Source organism: Hyaena hyaena, unplaced genomic scaffold (assembly GCF_003009895.1).
Source record: "Hyaena hyaena isolate Hyena2069 unplaced genomic scaffold, ASM300989v1 scaffold_184, whole genome shotgun sequence".
NCBI classification, from domain to species: Eukaryota; Metazoa; Chordata; class Mammalia; order Carnivora; family Hyaenidae; genus Hyaena; species Hyaena hyaena.
The window spans coordinates 970441-985356 of NW_024080817.1; the positions used below are offsets into that span (position 1 = coordinate 970441).

The window sequence follows — 14916 nt, forward strand, 5'->3', positions numbered from 1 at the left end:
AGAGAAATGCATGAGGTAAAGTAATGGAGTTTCATGACTGATTGCATGGGTGATCAAAGTACAAAATGACCTCCTTAAATTGTTTTGCAAATCAGATTATACACTAATATAAATTCTATACTATATTAATCTCTCTCTCTCTCTCACACACACACACACACACACACACAGAGTATTGTTTTCCTTTTCTCTAACATTCTGCAGTTTATCAGTCCAGGCTGGACAGACAGCCCCACATCAGTCATTCAGGTAACCAGGTTCTATTAATTTCGTTGATCCACCGCTAAGGTGTTTTCCTAGTGCTCACGATCAGTATAAAGTCACCAGTCTGTCCATGTTCCCTACTGTGGGAAAAGGGAAAGAGCAAGTGGAAGGCAAGCAACATCAGCTTTAAGTGTAGGACCTTTAAGTGTTATCACGTATGCTTATATCCCAAGGGCCAGTCCTGTAGCCACACCTGATTACAAGGGAATATGAAAAACATGTGGTCTCTTACAATTCGGACAGGGATGGCAGCTCTATTCACAGCAGACAGAATGAGAGAATGGATGGTGGGGGGTGGGGGAACAAGAGAAGCAGGTGTCATTCATTAGTCAGCCACTCTGGGAGCTAAGTACCCATGAGAACCCCTTTTCCACCACAGAACAAATGTAACCCCTCTCCTGGGGAAACAACTCGAAGTTCCACCCAGATTCTGAATCCAGCAATATGTTTCAGAACTCTGGATCTTCTAAGTAGGAAGGAGAGAGTAGATATTAAGGGGGACAATAACTGCCTATATTTCAGACATAAATTTGGTATCTTTTCTCTGCCCTTCCCACACATAAGCAGATAGGATTTGTGTGTGTTTGGCTTTGGCATAACAAAGTAGAGTCACAAGCATGCCAAACAAGGGTCTACAGGGTAGTATAATGGATCAGAGGAATAATCCAATTTACATCAACTATACAACAGCCTCATATAGACCAAATACAATTTTATAAAGAAGTGCAAACATGAGGATAAAGGACACTAAGAGTGATGGTAATGCTTGAAAAAGGAAAAACAAAAATTAAAACTGTGTTCATCTGTATGAAGTTGATTTAAGATATAATATCAACATATATGTATTTTCTCTGGTAGGCAATCATGAGATAAAGGACTGTAAATAAAGGAAGACAGATTAGCCAACAACTACATATTGAAAAAACTTTTAAGTGGACTCAAATGATACTGAGGAATTTAATTAATTACAAATGTATAAATCTGTGCAGATTTTTTAATTTTTTAAAATGTTTTATTTATTTCTGAGAGAGCGAGAGAGAGACAGCATGAGCAGGGGAGGATCAGAGAGAGTGGGAGACACACAATCTGAAACACGCTCCAGGCTCTGAGCTGGCTGTCAGCACAGAGCCCAACAAGGGGCTCAAACCCACAAACCGTGAGATCATGAGGTGAGCCGAAGTCAGATGCTTAACCAACTGAGCCACCCAGGCGCCCCATATCTGTGCAGATCTAAAGGAAGCCTTTAACATGAAATACTTATTGTACTTGTGTTAGACAAAATGAAAACATTTTACTGGGTTACTTTACTCAGTTTACCTTAACCTAACTAGGCATTATCATTAGTGATATATTTATTCTAAAACATCAAATTTTTAATCACAAATTTTCTCTGAGAATAAAGATTAAAATAATTTTTGGAAACAAAAATCAAAATACATAAGTGGTTTGGGGCGCCTGGGTGGCTCAGTCGGTTAAGCATTCAACTTCGGCTCAGGTCATGATCTCACAGTTCGTGGGTTCGAGCCCTGCGTTGGGCTCTGGGCTGACAGCCAGCTCAGAGCCTGGAGCCTGCTTCAGATTCTGTCTCTCCCTCTCTCTCTGACCCTTCCCTGGTCATGCTGTCTCTCTCTCTCGTTCTCTCTCAGAAATAAATAAAACATTAAAAAAAATTAAAAAAAATACATAAGTGGCTTAAAAGTCAGCTTTCCACACATAATTGAAAGATTTGAATTCTTTTATTATTATCCCAGAGATACACTAGAGAAAATGATTGGGAAAATACAAATAGTCATTAAAAACACAGGCTGATTATTCATATCTACTACATTCAGAAGTGTGTGAAACAATTTAGTTATATTGCAAAGTTGTATTTCCTTTTCCTACCAAAGCATTATTTTATAAAACTGTAGTACTGTATTGATTCAATTTTAATACAAAATACTTATATACACAATACAATATAAAAGTTAACTGTGGTATAGTGCCTTCCACAAAGGGATATATTAAGGCGCTTTACAAACATACCAATATGTTGACACAAATTACTTTTTGCTTTAGATTAAAACAAACAGGCTAAATAAATGTTTCACTTTAAATACCAAAGGGATTTTTGTTTATTTTTTGTTTATTAAAGAAAAAATTTCTAAAGTACCTTAGGTAACAGCAGCAGCAATATCTAAAAATCCTCCCACTGTATTCTCTAATTTCTAACATATTATTAAGTCAGAATAAAATATCTCCACTCACAGTTTTGCACTTCGCAACAGCAGAAGGTAATAGCTTTTTTAAAAAGTCAATTTCAAAGTGACTTCTTAGTCATACATTCTATAGTTCCTATTACAAATAAGGTAGAAAAGATACAGCAATAAGGCCTGCCTTAGGATGTCACTGGACAATACATAATAGTATCTACAATTATATAATTATAGAACACATTTTATAAATACTATTAATATACATAAAAAGGTAAGTATAAGAAAGACAGCAAGTTTTCAAATGAGTGGGAAAATGATTTTAAAAAGAAAACATGTATAACCAATGTTTTCACTCTCTTTCAATTGAAAGCATATAGGGTTTTTTTTTAATGTTGTTCTCATATTTTTGGTCAGGAAGCACCAGATTCTATGCTAGAAGAACTGGATATAGTTTGGGAATAGGAGAGCTAATGAGTATATCCAAACTGTTAAATCTGCAGATACTAAATAAAGGCTTGCTTTAGATGAACACAGAAAGTTTATATCGTCAGAGGAAATTTTAAAAGAACACACAATTTGTAGTGTCGACACAGATTTTGTGGGGAGGAATGGGGAGAAGACAGCACCTTAATTTTCCTATAACATACAGATAACAAAGTTGTTTTTTTACTGCATTGTACCACAATCCAGAAGTAAAACAACCAAGTCGAAATTTCAACAAATCTAAGAAAACCCAAAGAGCCAAAGGGATATCTTAAAATTTGAGTAGTGAGCTAAAAAAACTTGAACTCATTTGTTTTGCACAGGTTTGTACAGGACTAATCAAATGTTCCATGAAGACGGCCAACTCAGTCTACTGCCTATTCTGACAATTCTCTGATTAGAAGTCCTTCAGGAATAGTTCCGTATCAAGCCTGTAACAAGCCAAACGTGTATTTCAATGCCCTTAAGAATATCTTCGTGCTGTACCAGCGAGAGAAAGGCATTCCTAGGGATATATTATCACACGATACAGACTTTTTCCATCACAAATTATCACTGTTTATACAAGATGTGCTAATCTGAGTACTAATCAGCACATTAAAGCAAAGTTCTGAGTTTAATATATTAGTGTTCTCATAGGACAGTGGTCCTCAACCAAGTCTGTGACAGTTTTCAATATGTCCAGAATCCTTAAGACTGCATGCAGCATTGTGTGTATGTGTGTGTGTGTGTGAAGAGAGTCCACAATTTTCTGGGAAGAGAGTCCACAACTTTCATCAGATTCTCAAAAAAACCAATGAACCCCAAAGACCCACCACTACACAGTGGGTCATGCGGTGGTTTTACAAGCTGGACTCTTGAGAGCGCCACCTATGAAAAGGTGGCAAGTGTGAACTACTAAATCTTCTCTGCCCTCCCCAATTCAACTGGAACAGCTCTGCGTTTACTTCTACTCACATACAGGATTTCTATTAGCTTGTTTCCGTTAGTTTGAAAATCACTAAAATTATGCTTCTTCTTATCCACACATATACAGTTTTGATAAGACAATTCCCTATCAGAGGAGCTTAAAGGAAAGGAACTAAAATACAAATTTTACTAATGTCAGAATACAGCCCTTTTCCCCTTCCTAAAAAATAAGCTAAATGTATTTTGGTATGAAACCACAAGTGTCCTTAAAACCTAAGCATTATATATATATACATATATATAATAGGCATGCTGAAAAACATATTTAACCTTAAATTAAGTCAAGAGGATTTGAATTTTGTACTAAGTGCACCATGTAACTTTTTCTAATTACTAATGGCCACCTTAAGAGTTAAATAACTGTTTCACCAATCAATCTGCCCATAGGTAAAATACTGCCAAATAGCCAGATTTCCTTTGCCAATAACAACTCGTGTACACAGCGCTGTTCTGAAAGAGGGAACCTGTAACATCACCGATGACATCATCCAAACTGTCCCTATGCAGAAAAAGTACTTTTCTAGTGAGTACCCACAAAGAACTTTTCTACCTCAAGTTTCTTACGAAACTGAAAATAGTCTCTCTGCTTAGGATGGTGCAAACTTTAAAAAAATTTTCAAAGTAAAACTATGAAAGATCTTAGCATTCAGTATTATAAATTTTGACTTATGGCATCTTTTTTCCCTTTTAAAACTAGAAGCAGCATTAAAAATACCAGTATAGAAAGAAAAATGGTAGTGCTTCACTTCTTTTAAAGCCAGTAATTCTTGAGAAATAAATGCTAGAAGATTAAATATTACAGAGGGGAAAAATTTTTAAAAATACATTATTTTTTCTTCTGATGAGCATAGTGTTACAACCCTGTAATTCTTAGTTCCAAGATGTGAATTATCAGATTATCATTAGCCTAGGAACACTCATCATCATAAGGGCTTAATTTCTATAGCTTATTATCAAAAACCAGGATATGGGGTAAAAAAAAATTCTGTAAAGGTGGAGTATATTTCATATTTGGTTAAAGCAAGATAAAACTAAAACTGTCTTTCAAAAAAATTTCAAATGCTCTTGTCTTTTAAAATTATTTAGTGTATGTACAAATAGATACCAGGCTTCTCCTTTTAAACAAAGCACTATTTTTTTTTATTTTACGTACTTGAAGTACCAAGAACTGACTATAATATTCAGTTCATAATTTACTCTTTATAACAATTTTTTTTCTAAATTACTGATTAAAAAGGCTGGAATAAATTAACATTTTAAAAAGATTTTCCATAATTTAGGAACATAAAATATTGTACACAAGAGCACTCATACATAGCTCTGTCACATTTGCATAATTTTACTCTCAGAGCCTCAAAAAACTCTGCGTTTCAGGTCTTTTTGCAAATCCTCATTACAACGATTTCCTAGTGTGTTAAACATACACTAGATCACGATTTTTGATCTCTGAGCCTGTGTGCTGATCATCTTCATCTGACTGTTGCTCTGAGCCTTGTGAATTAATATATTCATATTCGATAGGCTTTGGATAATTATACGGGTAGCCATTGTCATCAAAAAACCTCCGAAAGGTAAATTCATAGAAAGCATGTTCAGGGTGTTTTCCATTTTTATACCATCCGTTGAGAGTGTCGTTTACGTTTTCTTCCTCATTATCATCACTCCATAACTTATCAGGATCGACGGGGTCAAAATTTGATGTATCTGTTGGGTGTGTGATTTTAGGGATGTATGAAGCAGATTGCTGCCTCAGGTCACTGGAGAAATCAATTGTTTTGAAAAATGGATGAGCTTTTATTTCATCGGCTCCATTCTTGCCTAAGCGATCTTCTGGTCCTCGGCAAAGTTTAATAATAAGATCAGAGGCTTCAGGACTCAGTTTAGCTTGAGGTGGAATGTGAAGAGACGTTTGCCAGTTGATAACCTTTAAAGAGGATTTTGTAGAAATTAGGAGGGAAGAGACAAATAAGAAAAACAAAAATTTCCTCCAAGTTTTATACCAAAGTCTTACCAGACTACTTGCATCTTTAAAAATAAACTACACAGTATTCTGTCTTCCTTACCTTTAATAATGAATGAATCACTGATGGGAAATAACCTTTCTTCCCATTCCCTCCTCTCCAACAACGTACTCTCATTAAGACTCACTGTGAGTTTTAACTCCCCTATTAAGCTCTTCGACCTATGGCAGAGATGACAATTTCTGTTGAGCCACCCCGTTCTATGTATTTACTGCTATCATAGTACAGACCTCGTGGTACCTGTTATGTCTGTGTCCTTCTACCACAGATAAAATTCCATAAGGCTACAGACGATGTTTTGTCTTTATATTTCTCAGTGCTTCGTAAGTTGCCTGGCACATAGTTAATAGATGTTCAATAAATATTCTAGCTTTGAATAAACCAGAATGGGGGAAGGAGGGAGGAAGGAAGAGAAGGAAGAACAGAAGAAAAGTAGTAGGTAATCAAGAAATATTTGTTACTGTTGAGTTTTGAAAGTTCTGTTTATAGTCTAGATACAAGCCCTTTGTGGGAAATGTGATCTGCAAATATCTTCCCCCAAACTGTATCTTGTCTTCATTGTCTTAACTGTGTCTTTTGTATATTGAAAGTCTTAAATTTTGATGAATTCCAATTTCTCAACTTTTTCTTTTATCGATCATGATTTTGGTACCATTTCTATAACTCTTCACCTCTAAGCCATAAAGATTTTATAGTATTATAAAAGTATTACAGTATTTATATATTATCTCTAGACTGACGAACCATTTTGAGTTAATCTTTGTGTATAGATGAAGTTTACATTAAGTTTCAGTACTTTCTGTATATGGCTGACCAATTTTTCCTACAACATTTGTTGAAATACTATTCCTTCTCCATTTGTACCTTTGTCAAAGATCAAATGGCAATATTTGTGTGGTTCTATTTCTCTATTCTCTATCCTGTTCCATTGATCCATGTTTGTGTCCTTTTGCTAATATCCCCTGTACAGATTACTGTAACTTCATAGTAATTCTTAAAAGTAATAGATTCCTCTTTGTTCTTCTTTTAAAAAATTGTTTTCATTATTATAGTTCCTCTGTCTACCCATATACATTTTATTTATTTTTAAATGTTTATTTATTTTGAGAGAGAGTGTGTATGCATGTGTGTACATGCGAGCAAGCAGAGGAGTGGTAGAGGGAAGGAGAGAGGAAATACCAAGCAGGCTCCAGTAAAAAGGCCAATGCAGTACTCGAACTCATAAACCATGAGATCATGACCTGAGCCGAAACTGAGTCAGATGCTTAACTGACTGAGCCAGCCAGGCGCCCTATGCATATAAATTTTTAAAAAAAATTTTTTTTTAATGTTTTATTTATTTCTGAGAGAGACACACACACAGCATGAGTAGGGGAGGGTCAAAGAGAGAGGGAGACACAGAATCAGAAACAGGCTCCAGGCTCTGAGCTGGCTGTCAGCACAGAGCCCAACGTGGGGCTCGAACCCACAAACCGTGAGATCATAACCTGAGCCAAAGTCGGACGCTTAACCAACTGAGCCACCCAGGCGCCCCTGCATATGCATTTTAAAACTAACTCATCTGTATCTACAAAACTTAGAATGGAAACAAATCTATAGATTAATTTGGAGATAAGTGATAGCTTTGCTATGTTGAGTACTCCAATCTATCAACACAGTATATATGTCTTCACTTATGAAGATCTTACTTGATTTGACTTTCATCAGTTTGTAGCTTTCAGCACAGAGATCTTGTTCATTTTTTATTAGACTTATATCTGCATATTTCAATTGCAGGAAAGTTCTACTTCTACTGTTTTTATTATTTTATTTTATTTTTTAAATGTTTATTTATTTTTGAGAGAGAGATAGAGAGAGCACAAGCAGGGAAGGGGCAGAGAGAGAGGGAGACACAATCTGAAGCAGGCTCCAGGTTTTGAACTGTCATCACAGAGCCTGACGCGGGGCTCGAACCCATGAACCATGAGATCATGACCTGGGCTGACGTCAGAGACTTAACCGACTGAGCCACCCAGACACCCCTGAGTGGTACTGCTTTTAAATTTCATTTTCTGGTCATTTATTGCTTGAATTTAGAAATACAATAGATTTTTATGTATTACTCTTATAGTCTACAACCTTGCTAAACTCACTGATTATTTCTTCTGAGTTTTTTCATAAATTTTCTGAGATTTTCTGTATTGAAAGTTATGTTGTCATCTCTGAATAGAAGTTTTTACTTTGCCTTTTATTTATTTATTTATTTATTTATTTTTGTTGCTATATTACACTGGCTAAGACTTTAAGAACTATGTCTAATAAGACTGGTAAAAACAGATATCCTTGCTGTGTTCTTGATTTTAAGGAGAAAGCATTCGGACAAACTAATATGAACCAAACTTGAGAGAATGCATTATCCACACACCTATACTAAAAGAAATTTTAAAGGAAGTTTTAAATATATTTTAAAAAACTTTTTTTAATGTATTTATATTTGAGAGAGAGACAGAGGGGAAGGTCAGAGTAAGAGACACAGAATATGAGCTGTCAGCACAGAACCTGACATGGGGCTCGAACTCACAAACCATAAGATCATGACCTGAGCTGAAGTCAGACACTTAACCAACTGAGCCACCCAGGTACCCCAAGAAGTTTTAAATATATTAAGTTCTTCTGAAAGAGAGCACAAGCAGGGGAAGAGAAGAGAGAGAGAGAGGGAGACACAGAATCCGAAGCAGGCTCCAGGCTCTGAGCTGTCAGCACAGAGCCTGACACGGGGCTCTCCAACCCACGAACCATGAGATCATAAACTGACTTGAACTTGGACGCTTAACCGACTGAGCCACCCAGATGCCCCAAGAAGTTTTAAATATATTAAATTTTTTTTTAATGTTTATTCATTTCCGAGAGAGAGAGAGAGAGAGCACAAGCAGGGGAAGAGCAGGGAGAGACAGACAGACACAGAATCCAGAGCAGGCTCCAGGCTCTAAGCTGTCAGTACAAAGCCCAATGCGGGGCACAAACTCATGAACCATGAGATCATGATCTGAGCCAAAGTTGGGAGCTTAACTGAATGAGCCACCCAAGGGCCCCTTAAATATATTAAATGCAACGAAAGAAGTAGTTACAACTTAGGGGGAACATCACAGAAGAGGTATCTTAAGAATGATTAAGAATGAGTTAGTTCAGGAGTTAAGCAGGTTTAAGAAAGTAGGGAGGGTTGTGGAAGATGGGAAAGAAGGAAGAACATTCCAGACAGAGGGAATGGTATGAACAGGGAAGGGAGCACAAATTTGGACTTTAATCCATGCACATGGGAAACACTGAAGGGTTTTTAATGGAACTGTTTACGACCAAAATTGTGGGCAGCTTCTCATTTAAGTGCCAGAAGTAATTTCAAGTGGAGATACAGATATATGTTTGTAGTTTGGGGGTACACTGTGCATGGAAGGAAACAGCCAGGAGCCAGAAGGTGACAAAAAGTAAATTAATAAATCTGCACATAGTACTAAACACTTCCGTGAGAACAGAATGAGTTTATGAGCACATGAGTGACAGAGAATCTAACAGTGTGATGACAGTGGGCTGACGGACATTAGGGTTCACTCCTGGAATTTTAGTGGCTTCCTTTAACCTTGCAAGTTCATTCTTTTTTTTTTTTTTTCCCCCTAAAGTAAACTCCATCCCCAAGGTGGGGCTTGAACTTACAACCCCAAGATCAAGAGTCACTCTACTGAATGTGCCAGCCAGGTGCCTCCTTACAAGCTCATTCTTTTTTTTTTTTTTTAATCAGGTTTTGTTGTTTGAGAGAGAGAAAGAGAGAGAGATATGGAGAGAGAATCTTAAGCAGACTCTATGTTCAGTGTAGAGCCTGATGCAGGGCTTGATCACATGACCCTGGGATCATGACCTGAGCCAAAATCAAGAGTCAGATGCTCAACCAACTGAGCCACCTTACAAATTCATTCTTAAATTCCAGATTACGATGCTCTTGCTAAAGGTCTATGATACAGAGGACCTGGTGACAATTCTTCAGTATAGATGCTGTATCTTACCTTCATTTGTGTTTCTAATGGTGTTTGTGCCAAGAAAGGAGGCTGTCCCACCAACATTTCAAAAAGAATTACACCAACACTCCACCAATCACATAACTGTGTATAGCCTAAAATAAGATACCAAAGTTATAGTTATTCATAAACTTTTTAAAAAGTGCTCAGAATCAATACAATCAAAATATTAAAGCACCAACATGCTGTATTGTTGAATGAACAATCAGGTTTTTTGTTATAAACCTGAAAAATAAGCCACATGCTAATTAATTAAGTTACAGCTTGTCTAACAGCCTATTGAGATCATCATGAAACTAATGTATTTACCTGTTCGTAACAACACTTCAGGTGCAATATAATTGGGCGTCCCCACCAACGAATGTGCAAGACAACGTTGGTGCTGGCGTGCAGCTCTCCGTTCTAGTGGCTTCAATCTATCTCCACATCGACAGTTAGAAGGGTCACCCCATTCATTACTGAAATCCATACTATCTTGCCGTGGATGGTCACCTGTGTAGTAAGTGAGTAAATAAATAAATAAAAGCCATAAGAACAAAAGTAAACCTAAAGACTGTTTAATCTTTTGACATCACGGATTAGAGTCAATGATACTCTTCCCTGGGACAAACTAAGACACGCTGTATGCCATATCACTGATGGTGTTTATTACTAATTACAGCCTGTGCTCCGAGATACTAATAGGACAAGTTTTACTCTAAGAAAAATTAGTGTAAGTTTCAGTAATTTACTCAATGCTAAGTGATGATAATGAAAGTCATGAGTTCATAGGATCAGGAATTTGTTATGCAGACTGCTTCCCCTTACTCTTCTGAACAAAGTGTCAAACAAATTAGATCAGTGTTTTGTTCATTCAACAAATGACAACGATAAATAAGAAAGACAGAGATCTTCTCTCAGGTAGCTTCTCTGTATGGGACAAACACAACAAACAGATATATATATACGTATATATATATATATATGTATAAATAAGAAAGTAGTGATGCATCCCATTCAGAGAATCAACGTGGGGTAGTATGACAAATGTACTAGGGTGGCTCAGGAAGACCAACTGATGTGACATTTGTAAAAAAACAGAGGGACTCAACCATCTGCAAACCAGGGCAAGACATTCCACAGAGAAACAACAGTAACAAGAGAGAAGACCAATGGGGTTGGTGAATGAGGAGAGAATGGTGGACAATAGGAGCGGGAGCCAGTGCAACTGGGTTTAATAAGTAAAAGAAATGGTTTGCCTTTTACTGCAAGTACAGTGGGAAGATCCTGGAGAGTTTGAAGAGAATGGCAAGGTCAGATTTATGTATGTTTCAGAAAGAACACACAACTGCTGTGTAGAGCACAGACCGCAGGGAGGACAAGCGTGAAGGGCGAACAGTTTGGAAGCTACTGCAGTAAAGCTTGGACTCTGGCAGTAGCAGTGGATATGGAGAAAAGTGAACAGATCAAGGGTATTTTTAGAGGTGGAATAAGCAGGATTTATTGATGGATTAGATGTGGAGGGCGTGAGGGAAAAAAGAATGAAGGGTAACTCGGTGGGTGGTGGTAGTGCGATTTACGAAAATGGGGAAGACTGGAGGGCGAGAAATTGAGAGCCGTTTATTGGCAATGTTAATTGGCAATGTTAAGTTTAAAAGGCCTATTAGACACACACGTGAATGGAAGGGGCAATTTCTAGAGAGAGATTTGGAAGTCACTGATATGAAATGGCATTTAAAGCCATGACAGGATGAAATCACCTAGAAAAATACAGTTCATATTTAAACGGACTGTAATAATCATCTAGGATGTCTGATGCAATACAATTTCTCAGGGCGCCTGCTGGCTCAGATCAACTCTTGATCTCAGGGTCGTGAATTCAAGCCCCACACTGGGGGTGGAGCCTACTTTAAAAAGTAAAAAAATAAAAAGCAAATTAAAAAAAAAAAACAATTTCTCCCCTCCAGTGAAGAATTTAAAGAAGACTGGAGGGGCGCCTGGGTGGCTTAGTCGGTTGAGCGTCCGACTTTCGCTTGGGTCATGGTCTCGCGGTTCGTGGGTTCGAGCCCCGCGTCGGGCTCTGTGCTGACTGCCAGCTCAGAGCCCGGAGCCTGTTTCAGTCTGTGACTCCCTCTCTCTCTGACCCTCCCCTGCTCACGCTGTCTCTCTCTCTCCTAGAAATAAATAAAACATTAATTTAAAGAAGACTGGAATACAGCCTACAATAGTATTTTTAAGAAGAACCCCAAATAATTTGGGTGAATCTGAGGAGACAGGTTCAAGTGTCTCAGTTCTATCCATTTAACGTCAATCTACTTGGCTTCACAGAGGCACAGGAGGCTAATAATAGTTACCTCAGAAGATTGCTGTGACCCGTCAATCAGAATATATGTCAAGAACCTAGTCATAGTAAGTATTCAAGAATTGTGAGATTGACTTACACTTCCATTAGCGCTTTGAAGGGGTCTTGGTGAGGCAGTGTGGTGTAGTAGAAATAACATGGGCCCTGTAATCAGACAAACCTGGGCTCAAAGCCTAGCCCTTACACTTCTTTTCTGTCTGACCTTGGGCAAATTACTTCATCTAACTAAGCCTCAGTTTCTTTATCCTGCCTCATGGTGATGTGAGGATTGAACAAAATCATGTACATAAAGTGTTTAAGGTTAAATAAGTTGTGTAATAGTCATACAATGGAATCCTAAATAACAGTGAAAATAAATGTCATTGCAATAACACAGATCAACTTCAAACACATAAAAGAAGTGAACATAAAAGAATACATATATAGAATGATTACATTTAAATAAAGGTTCAAGAGTAGACAAAATAACATTGTTTAGGGTTATAAACATTGGAAAAAGTATAGAGAAAAGTAAAGAACTGATTACAAAGTTCTGAAATAATGGTTACCTCTGTGGAAGAAAAAGGGGAAACAATCACTTAAGGGCTTCAAAAACACTGATGATAATCTAGTGTTTAAGCTGAATGGTGGGTGTGGGGCTTCATTTAAAAAAATTTTGGGGGTGCCTGGGTGGCTCAGTTGGTTAAGTGTCTGACTCCTGATTTAGGCTTGATCGTGAGGTCCCGCTTAGCATGGAGCCTGCTTGAGATTTTTCTCTCCTCTCTCTGCCCCTCCCCCATTCGTTCTTGTTCTCTCTCTCTCTCTCTCTCAAGATAAACATTTAAACATTATTTTTTAAATGTTATTTGTCTGACATATTTCAAAAAAGTATGAAGAGGTTAAATAAAAAATGTTAATGATATTCAGAAATAACTGAATCTAACACACTCATTTTAAAAGTCTATAGGTGTCTCAAGGATTCACTCACATTTATCCAACAGGCAAGACTGAATCCAGGACTTTACGGCTCCCATCCAGTGAGAACACCTTTTACTTTATTACATTAACAAATCATATTAATATATACAAATATTATGGTTTTACTCACCACTCTGATAGTACTTAGAATCATGTGTCCATCTGAAGCCAGTGCAGAGGCCGAAGTCAGTCAATTTAATATGACCATCACGATCAATCAAAATATTATCAGGCTTAATATCTCTATGAATAAAACCCATTTTATGAACACTTTCAACAGCACAGGTAAGTTCTGCTATGTAGAATCGTGCCAGATTTTCTGGAAAGATGCCCATTCTTATTAATAGGCTCATCATATCTCCCCCAGGAATATAGTCCATTACAAAGTATAAATTGTCTTTATCTTGGAATGAATAATATAGACGAACTACCCATTCATTGTCAGCTTCGGCCAGGATATCTCTCTCAGCTTTAACATGAGCGACTTGATTTCGAAGGAGAACATCTTTCTTTCGAAGAGTTTTTGTTGCATACAAAGCCTTCGTATCTACTTTTCTTGCTAGACAGACTTCACCAAATGCTCCTATTCCTAGTGTCTTTATCTTGACAAACATAGACTTGTCCATTTTAGCCCTCTTAAGTCGGATATAATTAGACTCTTTTTGGCAAAGCATCTTTCTCATTTGATCCTGGGCATCTTGAGATAATCCAACCTAGGCAAATAAACTCAAGGTTAAATGAGGAATTATTTTCTGTACCAAATATTTAAAAAGTTTGGAAACATTCAGGCATATATTTAAAGGTTAAATGCATAATAATTTTTAATGAAGCATGTTAGAAGTCTAGAATATACTTCAGAGAAAATTAATTAACAAAAGTGCAGCTTAAGGGATAGTTAACAGGATACACAAAGGTGAGTTTTTATGCAGATTCTGCTGTGGAGAGCAAGATGATACCAATGGCAGCTTTCTACTGTTTTCTAATGCACCCCCAAAAAGTCCCCACTGTGCAACCACCAAACCTCTGTTAACATGCATCCTCATCCATCGCTCCATGCATATTCACCCCGAATTATGGGATTAGACTGCCTTCATTATATATGCTGCTCTTGTGGAATGCCTACAATGAAAATATTCTTCCTATTTTCTTTCATGAAAAGAAATTCTTCCCCTCCAGATTCATTTATTGTTAAAAAAAAAAACAAAAAAAACCTGATGTATTAAAAACAAAAGAATGTCTTCTCTAACTTAACCACTCATTAACATTCCTTTCTTTTCATCTTTCTTTTCTTTTTCTCAGGCACTAGAGTAAGGGTAGGGTGTACAGCCACCACTAACACAAAATGCAAAAGGCTTCTCCTACCTTATTTAAAAAGGACTTGTTTGATTACAAGGTAATTGTAGATATTTTGGAACGTTTCAGAGAATAGTCAGTGTGACTTATGAAGACACCAAAACACAGATTAAAAACAAAAGCCAACTTCTGAGTAGACATGGACTATCTGGATTTAGAAGGAAGTTTATTTTTGGCTAGTTTAATAGAGAAATAATTTACGGGTTAAAATAGAATAGGAATTTAAGAAGTAGAGTCTAATTCTAGAAATGCAAGCCTAATTAAAATATAGCAACCTCATGCTTCTG

The 14916-nt window shown here is 37.0% G+C and overlaps 1 protein-coding gene across 3 annotated transcripts in view; it reads right to left on the reverse strand.

The window, feature by feature from the left end:
* Positions 1-1981: 1981 nt before the first annotated feature.
* Positions 1982-14916, reverse strand: part of LATS1 (large tumor suppressor kinase 1) — a 54548-nt gene continuing 41613 nt past the window's right edge. For all 3 annotated transcript variants that reach the window (XM_039240942.1, XM_039240945.1, XM_039240944.1), the window contains exons 5-8: positions 13407-13989; positions 10288-10470; positions 9967-10073; positions 1982-5835 (exon numbers count right to left, since the gene is read on the reverse strand). In XM_039240942.1, the coding sequence (XP_039096873.1) occupies positions 5326-5835; positions 9967-10073; positions 10288-10470; positions 13407-13989 (1383 nt within the window). In that variant the 3' untranslated portion in view covers positions 1982-5325. The remainder of the gene's footprint in view (positions 5836-9966; positions 10074-10287; positions 10471-13406; positions 13990-14916) is intronic.